This window comes from Oncorhynchus clarkii, chromosome 15 (assembly GCF_045791955.1).
Source record: "Oncorhynchus clarkii lewisi isolate Uvic-CL-2024 chromosome 15, UVic_Ocla_1.0, whole genome shotgun sequence".
Taxonomy (NCBI): domain Eukaryota; kingdom Metazoa; phylum Chordata; class Actinopteri; order Salmoniformes; family Salmonidae; genus Oncorhynchus; species Oncorhynchus clarkii.
The window spans coordinates 16,522,237-16,533,242 of record NC_092161.1 but is presented as its reverse complement, the minus strand read 5'-3'; the positions used below and the strand labels follow the sequence as shown (position 1 = coordinate 16,533,242).

Here is an 11,006-nt window from a genome sequence, read left to right as displayed (position 1 = left end):
ATGAACTGAAATAAAATATCCCAGAAATGTTTAATGCTCACAAAAAGCTTATTTCGCACAAGTTTTGTGCACTAATTTGTTTACATTTCTGTTAATAAGCATTTCTACTTTGCCAAGATAATCCATCCACCTAACAGGTGTGGCATATCAAGAAGCTGATTAAACAGCATGATCATTACACAGGTGCACCTTGTACTGGGGACATTAAAAGGCCACTCTGAAATGTGCAGTTTTGTCACATAACCCAATGCCACAGAATATTTGAGGGAGCGTTCAATTGGCATACTGACTGCAGGAATGTCCACCAGAGCTAGTGCCAGAGAATTTAATGCGGGTTCTTCACTTGTAGGAGTATTTCTGACTGTAATAAAGCCCTTTTGTGGGGAAAAACTAATTCTGATTGGCTGGGCCTGGCTCCCAAGTAATGAATTTGTAGTGAATTTCCATGAATAAAATAAATAAATAACAGAACAGTCTCAACAGCCAATTATTGCAGGATATCCAAGGACATGCATTCATGTGAAATCCAAAGATCAGGGCCTAATCAATTCATTTCAATTGACTAATGTCCTTCTACGAACTGTAACTCAGTAAAATCTTTTAAATTATTACATGTTACGTTTATATTTTTGTTCAGTGTACATGTATTGTATCACACCCTCTAAACTTATTCCACGGATCCCTTGGCCAAATTACTGGAATCTGTTGGGAATATTAATTTAAAAAAATACTGCTCCCCACTTTGAGAACCCCTGCACTAACTGAGATATTGTAAGACATTGTGTGAACAAGGTGTATATTTTTCCAAGGTGTTAGCTGTAACTTTGTATTGCTTTGGTTAGTTTACTGAATTGAGAGATCTTGTTAATTTTATATTAAAATAATGTGCTGTGTATGAAAAACAAAACCCCTGTGTTGGTTTGGTTTGTTTATCCTCCCTCTGCATCCGTTGGCTCAGTGCCTCCCGCCGCTCCTCTGTTCCCATGGTGACTCCCTTCTTAGCTGGGTCAGTGCTATCCGGAATCCCAGTAACAATAATTCTTAAATAACCCTAGCCCCATTCTGAACCTTCACCTTAACCATTTTAAATTTCAACTTCAATAGGGTAGGGACGTCCCAAAGATGCTGGCTAGCAATACTGTTACCATGGAAACAGCTGTGTCAGTGTCAGCACCGTGTTGTCTCCATGACAACAGTGCAATAGGAAAGAGACGCAGACACAACATTGTGAATATCAATCGTTATTCCTCATATTTGTATTTATTCTCAGGGTCACAGAGTTCAACGTTTACAGAGTTCACACTAAAAATAACCATGACAACCCTAAACACAATCCAATCTATTCTTCATCTTCCATATCTCTGCTAGACATCACTAAGCGATTAGACAGCTGTCATCCATTAAGCCTCCTTTCATCTTTCCCTATCTCCAATCAGACGCTCTCACAACACACTCACTCACTCACTCACTCACTCACTCACTCAGGCTACGTTCCAATATCCATACTAGAGTACCACTTAGAAGGAAACGATGCTGGCTGTGCATCCTCCTAAGTGTAGCACATAGGGTAGTGTTCTAGTGTGGATGATGGAATACAGCCTCCCTCTCAGGCCACTCCCTCACACACACCTGTCGCCTTCAGAAGGAACACAGTAGGAAAACGCTTTCAAAACATCTTCTCCCATTTGTTCCAACAAAACCCTGACCAGCGCAGTCCACCCGGTTCCTTCTGAACGCTACCCTGACCAGCACAGTCCACACGGTTCCTTCTGAACGCTACCCTGACCAGCACAGTCCACACGGTTCCTTCTGAACGCTACCCTGACCAGCACAGTCCACACGGTTCCTTCTGAACGCTACCCTGACCAGCACAGTCCACACGGTTCCTTCTGAACGCTACCCTGACCAGCACAGTCCACACGGTTCCTTCTGAACGCTACCCTGACCAGCACAGTCCACACGGTTCCTTCTGAACGCTACCCTGACCAGCACAGTCCACACGGTTCCTTCTGAACGCTACCCTGAGCAGCACAGTCCACACTGTTTCTTTTGACTTCTCTTCATCTTCCTGTTGCTATAATCTACACATAAAAATTGGTCTCCGTCCTAGATGAAGTGTTTCAGTAAAAACATTAGAAAAAAGACGTAGACTGTCTTCCCAAGGGGGGGTTCTCTAAGTAAGGCCCTTATTAAGACTGTAACTATACATGAGATGAGTGCCACTCCTGGGGTGCCACAAACAGGGCTTTACTAGTGTTATTATGGATAACATATTATACAGAGACACACTGTGGTCTCCTGGGGTGTATTCAAGATGACCTGAGTATTGCTTGAGAGTTTTAAAATCTTAACAGTAATAGTATTGAATTGAACGTTTAGTTGCAATTAGTGTCAGTATAGCAGCTGAACCCGATAGTGTGCATCTTGAATACACCGCTAGAGGTCCAATTCTGGGCCCTTCAGCGGCTGATGCAGGAGTCTGATTTACCAGCAGTGCTACATGTGACCTGGGGTCACCCAGCTTATATCATGTACAAATACATCCTGTGTGTGTTTGTTTACGTTTTGTTGGTATATATACACTGAGTGTACAAAACAAAACAAAACATGCACTAAATTCTGCTTACTATGCATGCACTGCAGTTTGAGGAAACTATAGACAACTGTTCTCTTCATAATGACAGTATATACACTGAATGTACAAAACATGCTCTTTCTGTGACATAGACTGACCAGGTGAATCCAGGTGAAAGCTATAATCCATTATCGATGTCACCTGTTAAATCCCCTTCAATCAGTATCGGTATAGGGGAGGAGCCAGGTTAAAGAAGGATTTTTAAGCCTTGAGACAATTGAAACATGGATTGTGTATGTGTGCCAATGAGAGGGTGAATGGGCAAGACAAAAAATTTAAGTGCCTTTGAACGGGTATGGTAGTAGGTGCCAGGCGCACAGGTTTGTGTCAAGAACTGCAACATTGCTGGGTTTTTCACACTCAACAGTTTTATCATGTGTATCAAGAATGGTTCACCACCCAAAGGACATCCAGCACCTTGTAGAGTCCATGCTCCTACGAATTGAGGCTGTTCTGAGGGCAAAAGGAGGAGGGGGGTGCAACTTGATATTAGGAATGTGTTATTCATGTTTAGTACACTCAGTGAACCATTTAGTGGTTTATTTTTTGTGTGGATGTGAACGTGCACATGTATGTGCTTTTCAGCTTTTGAGTGAGTGATGTGTGTGTGTTAGTCGGACCAGTCGTTCTCTTCCAGCTCTGAGTCATCTTCGGAGTCGGAGTACTCGACAGCGATGCGTCTGGAGAGGATGGTGGCCACGTCGTTCCCTACAGGCTCTCTCTTAGCCTGCTGTTCCTGCTGCTCCTGACCCTTTTTCAACTGGATACCTACAGCCAGGGAGAGAGACAGTTAGACACACTTCAACTAGATACCTACAGCCAGGGAGAGAGACAGTTAGACACACTTCAACTAGATACCTACAGCCAGGGAGAGACACATTTAGACACATTTCAACTAGATACCTACAGCCAGGGAGAGAGACAGTTAAACACACTTCAACTAGATACCTAAAGCCAGGGAGAGAGACAGTTAGATACCGACACACTTCAACTAGATACCTACAGCCAGGGAGAGAGACAGTTAGATACCGACACACTTCAACTAGATACCTACAGCCAGGGAAAGAGAGTTAGATACCAACACACTTCAACTAGATACCTACAGCCAGGGAGAGAGACAGTTAGACACACTTCAACTAGATACCTACAGCCAGGGAGAGAGACAGCTAGACACACTTCAACTAGATACCTACAGCCAGGGAGAGAGACAGTTAGACACACTTCAACTAGATACCTACAGCCAGGGAGAGAGACAGTTAGACACACTTCAACTAGATACCTACAGCCAGGGAGAGAGACAGTTAGATACCGACACACTTCAACTAGATACCTACAGCCAGGGAGAGAGACAGTTAGACACACTTCAACTAGATACCTACAGCCAGGGAGAGAGAGTTAGATACCAACACACTTCAACTAGATACCTACAGCCAGGGAGAGAGACAGTTAGACACACTTCAACTAGATACCTACAGCCAGGGAGAGAGACAGCTAGACACACTTCAACTAGATACCTGCAGCCAGGGAGAGAGACAGTTAGACACATTTCAACTAGATACCTACAGCCAGGGAGAGAGACAGTTAAACACACTTCAACTAGATACCTAAAGCCAGGGAGAGAGACAGTTAGATACCGACACACTTCAACTAGATACCTACAGCCAGGGAGAGAGACAGTTAGATACCGACACACTTCAACTAGATACCTACAGCCAGGGAGAGAGACAGTTAGACACACTTCAACTAGATACCTACAGCCAGGGAGAGAGACAGTTAGATACCGACACACTTCAACTAGATACCTACAGCCAGGGAGAGAGACAGTTAGATACCAACACACTTCAACTAGATACCTACAGCCAGGGAGAGAGACAGTTAGACACACTTCAACTAGATACCTACAGCCAGGGAGAGAGACAGCTAGACACACTTCAACTAGATACCTGCAGCCAGGGAGAGAGACAGTTAGACACATTTCAACTAGATACCTACAGCCAGGGAGAGAGACAGTTAAACACACTTCAACTAGATACCTAAAGCCAGGGAGAGAGACAGTTAGATACCGACACACTTCAACTAGATACCTACAGCCAGGGAGAGAGACAGTTAGATACCGACACACTTCAACTAGATACCTACAGCCAGGGAGAGAGACAGTTAGACACACTTCAACTAGATACCTACAGCCAGGGAGAGAGACAGTTAGATACCGACACACTTCAACTAGATACCTACAGCCAGGGAGAGAGACAGTTAGATACCAACACACTTCAACTAGATACCTACAGCCAGGGAGAGAGACAGTTAGACACACTTCAACTAGATACCTACAGCCAGGGAGAGAGACAGCTAGACACACTTCAACTAGATACCTACAGCCAGGGAGAGAGACAGTTAGATACCGACACACTTCAACTAGATACCTACAGCCAGGGAGAGAGACAGTTAGACACACTTCAACTAGATACCTACAGCCAGGGAGAGAGACAGACACACTTCAACTAGATACCTACAGCCAGGGAGAGAGACAGTTAAACACACTTCAACTAGATACCTACAGCCAGGGAGAGAGACAGTTAGATACCGACACACTTCAACTAGATACCTACAGCCAGGGAGAGAGACAGTTAGATACCGACACACTTCAACTAGATACCTACAGCCAGGGATAGAGACAGTTAGACACACTTCAACTAGATACCTACAGCCAGGGAGAGAGACAGTTAGATACCGACACACTTCAACTAGATACCTACAGCCAGGGAGAGAGAGTTAGATACCAACACACTTCAACTAGATACCTACAGCCAGGGAGAGAGACAGTTAGGTACCGACACACTTCAACTAGATACCTACAGCCAGGGAGAGAGACAGTTAGGTACCGACACACTTCAACTAGATACCTACAGCCAGGGAGAGAGACAGTTAGATACCGACACACTTCAACTAGATACCTACAGCCAGGGAGAGAGACAGTTAGATACCGACACACTTCAACTAGATACCTACAGCCAGGGAGAGAGAGTTAGATACCAACACACTTCAACTAGATACCTACAGCCAGGGAGAGAGACAGCTAGACACACTTCAACTAGATACCTACAGCCAGGGAGAGAGACAGTTAGACACACTTCAACTAGATACCTACAGCCAGGGAGAGAGACAGTTAGACACCAACACACTTCAACTAGATACCTACAGCCAGGGAGAGAGACAGTTAGATACCGACACACTTCAACTAGATACCTACAGCCAGGGAGAGAGAGACGGGTTAGGCAGTCAGCCAGCCAGTCAGTCAAACAGACAGACAGAAAAGGAAGGTTCGGTTTGCATGGCCCGTGGCCCAAGGTTGGCGCAACTTGCTCATTTTAGATAATTACATTGGTCCTAAAGAGAAATCTCCCCCACCCCGGGGCACCAGGTAATGCAAAACAAACTCACACACACACACACACACACACACACACACACACACACACACACACACACACACACACACACACACACACACACACACACACACACACACACACACACACACACACACACACACACACACACACACACACACACACACACACACACACGGGTTAGATACAGATAGGCAGTCTTACCCATGCGTATGGCAGCCAGCAGATCACTACGAGCATCATTAACAGGCTGGGCATTGTGGGGCACGGAGGACATCTTGGGAGTGGTAGAGTAGGAGGAGCCTGGAGGAGGGGGCGGAGGCATTGGGGGAGTTGGAGCCACCAGCGACCCAGCGATTGGCGGTGGGGGCAGGGCATAGACACCAACTGATCCCATTAGACCTGGAAGAGGAAGTGGGCCTCCGGGGGGCGTGGCAAAGGCAGATTGTGCAGATGGCATGAGAGGAGCAGGAGGAGGGGAGCCATTTCCATATCCCTCCATACTGAGGGAGAGAGGGACAGATGGAGGGTGAACATGAGGCATTATATTAATCATCATAACCATTTCAGAAATAAAAAGTATGATATGTTAATCGGCCTGTCCACAAAAACATCTCACATGTAACCATGATAATCCTACCATACCAACATCTCACATGTAACCATGATAATCCTACCATACCAACATCTCACATGTAACCATAATAATCCTACCATACCAACATCTCACATGTAACCATGATAATCCTACCATACCAACATCTCACATGTAACCATGATAATCCTACCATACCAACATCTCACATGTAACCATGATAATCCTACCATACCAACATTTCACATGTAACCATGATAATCCTACCATACCAACATCTCACATGTAACCATGATAATCCTACCATACCAACATCTCACATGTAACCATGATAATCCTACCATACCAACATCTCACATGTAACCATGACAATCCTACCATACCAACATCTCACATGTAACCATGATAATCCTACCATACCAACATCTCACATGTAACCATGATAATCCTACCATACCAACATCTCACATGTAACCATGATAATCCTACCATACCAACATCTCACATGTAACCATGATAATCCTACCATACCAACATCTCACATGTAACCATGATAATCCTACCATACCAACATCTCACATGTAACCATGATAATCCTACCATACCAACATCTCACATGTAACCATGATAATCCTACCATACCAACATCTCACATGTAACCATGATAATCCTACCATACCAACATCTCACATGTAACCATGATAATCCTACCATACCAACATCTCACATGTAACCATGATAATCCTACCATACCAACATCTCACATGTAACCATGATAATCCTACCATACCAACATCTCACATGTAACCATGATAATCCTACCATACCAACATCTCACATGTAACCATGATAATCCTACCATACCAACATCTCACATGTAACCATGATAATCCTACCATACCAACATCTCACAAATAACCATGATGATCCTACCATACCAACATCCTCTGACAAGTTCAAGAAGAAAGAACAACAGGGTGGAATTATTACCAGAGTTAGACAGGTCACAGACGAGTCATGTCAAGACCAAAGCAGAGGACCGTGTTTGGGTTGAGTGTACCAGTGCAGTACTTGGCTTGTATGGGATGACAGTACATTACAGAGCCAACTGCTAAACTCCAGAGAGGGTAAAGCCTGTTGTTCATCATCAGATCTAATCCAAACCAATAGCACATTAAACACAACAAACCCTGGAGCTGGGGCAGAGCCCCAACAAAAGAGCGTACGTGGGTTTGTTTGGTGTCCCTGTGCACATGTCAATGAATGTTAATGTTTATTTGAGTGCATATATGCATCAATCTGTCTGCCAGTGTGTTTATTCATGTGCACTCTCTGACCTGTAGTCCACAGGTCGTAGAGACATGGATCCATTCATGTTCTCAAAGGGAGGGAGAGGAGGTGGAGCATTGTGGGGGCGACCCAGGTTGTATCCCCTGTAGGCATGGTCCAGAGTGGCGTTTCCCTGAGCAGCCAGCTGAGCAGCCAGAAGACTGGGAGGCGGGCCGGAGTACGTGTGGGCGTGACCAGCATGATTGGTAGAGTGAGGATAGTGGCGTTGGTGGTGGTCAGGCCCAAGACCCCTAAGAGAGAGAAAGGGAGGGAGATGGAGACAGCATTTTACAGAATGGCCAGCAGGGGGAGTAAGAGGACTGTCACGTCTCCTTGAACAGCTGACAGAGACTAAATTATCATAGTACTGGGGGAAACCCCTTATTTCCACTGGGGGAAACACATTATTTCCACTGGGGGAAACACATTATTTCCACTGGGGGAAACCCCTTATTTCCACTGGGGGAAACACATTATTTCCACTGGGGGAAACACATTATTTCCACTGGGGGAAACACATTATTTCCACTGGGGGAAACCCCTTATTTCCACTGGGGGAAACACATTATTTCCACTGGGGGAAACACATTATTTCCACTGGGGGAAACACATTATTTCCACTGGGGGAAACCCCTTATTGCCACTGGGGGAAACCCCTTATTGCCACTGGGGGAAACCCCTTATTTCCACTGGGGGAAACCCCTTATTTCCACTGGGGGAAACCCCTTATTTCCACTGGGGGAAACCCCTTATTTCCACTGGGGGAAACCCCTAATTTCCACTGGGGGAAACCCCTAATTTCCACTGGGGAAAAAACATTATTTCCACTGGGGAAAAAACATTATTTCCACTGGGGGAAACACATTATTTCCACTGGGGGAAACACATTATTGCCACTGGGGGGAAAACATTATTGCCACTGGGGGAAAAACATTATTGCCACTGGGGGAAAAACATTATTTCCACTGGGGGAAACACATTATTTCCACTGGGGGAAACACATTATTTATACTGGGGGAAAAACATTATTGCCACTGGGGGAAACACATTATTTCCACTGGGGGAAACACATTATTTACACTGGGGGAAAAACATTATTGCCACTGGGGGAAAAACATTATTGCCACTGGGGGAAAAACATTATTTCCACTGGGGGAAACACATTATTTCCACTGGGGGAAAAACATTATTTCCACTGGGGGAAACACATTATTTATACTGGGGGAAAAACATTATTGCCACTGGGGGAAACACATTATTTCCACTGGGGGAAACACATTATTTACACTGGGGGAAAAACATTATTGCCACTGGGGGAAAAACATTATTTCCACTGGGGGAAACACATTATTTCCACTGGGGGAAAAACATTATTTCCACTGGGGGAAAAACATTATTTCCACTGGGGGAAAAACATTATTTCCACTGGGGGAAAAACATTATTTCCACTGGGGGAAAAACATTATTTCCACTGGGGGAAAAACATTATTTCCACTGGGGGAAACACATTATTTCCACTGGGGGAAAAACATTATTTCCACTGGGGGAAAAACATTATTTCCACTGGGGGAAAAACATTATTTCCACTGGGGGAAAAACATTATTTCCACTGGGGGAAAAACATTATTTCCACTGGGGGAAACACATTATTTCCACTGGGGGAAAAACATTATTTCCACTGGGGGAAAAACATTATTTGCATGCGAGTAATAATCATCTATACAGAAATGTAATATACAGAAAAGTAATTATTCCATACTTTAAAAAAAACATTTGATATGTTATCTTATTAAAGAATCTTTGTTTCATGTCAACTCTTCATTGACCTCATCATGCAGTATGTATGTAACTGTGTGTATTTGGACTGGCCTCATCTCAGGGGATAGTGATCCCTCGCAGGTGGCCCCCCGGTGGAGAGAGTGTGTGTGGTGGTGGTCAGGCCTCAGCTCCTTATCCAGGGCCAACATATTCCACTCCTGGCGACGGTTCCGAGCCTTACGCACCTTCTTCACCTCCCTCTGCAACGTCCCGTCCACACAACGCTTCTGCTCCTGCGAGGAGACACATATTAGTGGAGACGGAGGAGGACAAGGAAGAGAAGAAGGGAGAGATTGTTTTGCTTACTTTGTTCTTCCTCTTCTCCTTCCTCTTGTCTTCCGTGTCCCGCAGCATCTTCTCTCTCCACAGGTCAAAGAAGTAGGAGGGGTCAGTGTAGAACTTCAGCCCCTCCTTGTGGTCATCCCTACAGGGTCAAAGGGCAAACGCGGGTCAGGGCTTGTGGGAAATGAAATCCACAACATTCTATTATGAGACTACAAAACAAGATCAGGTGAGGAATTTGACTCTGGGTTAAGACTGCCCTGGGTAGGAAACATTAGACAGATCATAGAAAGGGAGGGGGAGAGAACACACCTATATTTGGAGAGGATATTGAGAGGTGGAGGTTTGTTACTCAGGTTGTACATCTCCTTGACAGGGATGGGAACGCTCCTAGTGGATACCACCTGCTGGTCCTGGGCGGTACTGCTCTTAAAAGCCTTCTTCATGTTGATGTCCTGCAGAGAGACTGAGGACAAAGAAAGAGGACAAACAAAGAGTGAGAGAGAGAGAGGACGCATAAATAGAAGGAGAGGGGGATAGACAGGGTGTGAGAGAGGGTTAGGGAGAGGGGGATAGACAGGGTGTGAGAGAGAGGGTTAGGGAGAGGGGGATAGACAGGGTGTGAGAGAGGGTTAGGGAGAGGGGGATAGACAGGGTGTGAGAGAGGGTTAGGGAGAGGGGGATAGACAGGGTGTGAGAGAGAGGGTTAGGGAGAGGGGGATAGACAGGGTGTGAGAGAGAGGGTTAGGGAGAGGGGGATAGACAGGGTGTGAGAGAGAGGATTATGGAGAGGGGGATAGACAGGGTGTGAGAGAGGGTTAGGGAGAGGGGGATAGACAGGGTGTGAGAGAGGGTTAGGGAGAGGGGGATAGACAGGGTGTGAGAGAGAGGGTTAGGGAGAGGGGGATAGACAGGGTGTGAGAGAGGGTTAGGGAGA

The 11,006-nt window shown here is 45.4% G+C and overlaps 1 protein-coding gene across 2 annotated transcripts in view; it reads right to left on the bottom strand.

Moving 5' to 3' along the window:
• Positions 1 to 1,225: 1,225 nt before the first annotated feature.
• The window catches only part of LOC139366969 (actin-binding protein WASF3-like), a 27,898-nt gene continuing 18,117 nt past the window's right edge, over positions 1,226 to 11,006 (bottom strand). Inside the window, exons 4-10 of one of the 2 annotated variants that reach the window (XM_071104783.1) lie at positions 10,382 to 10,535; positions 10,094 to 10,211; positions 9,839 to 10,020; positions 7,978 to 8,220; positions 6,250 to 6,548; positions 3,256 to 3,403; positions 1,226 to 3,088 (exon numbers count right to left, since the gene is read on the bottom strand). In XM_071104783.1, the coding sequence (XP_070960884.1) occupies position 3,088; positions 3,256 to 3,403; positions 6,250 to 6,548; positions 7,978 to 8,220; positions 9,839 to 10,020; positions 10,094 to 10,211; positions 10,382 to 10,535 (1,145 nt within the window). In that variant the 3' untranslated portion in view covers positions 1,226 to 3,087. The remainder of the gene's footprint in view (positions 3,089 to 3,255; positions 3,404 to 6,249; positions 6,549 to 7,977; positions 8,221 to 9,838; positions 10,021 to 10,093; positions 10,212 to 10,381; positions 10,536 to 11,006) is intronic. The other variant, XM_071104782.1, reaches the window with a different exon arrangement.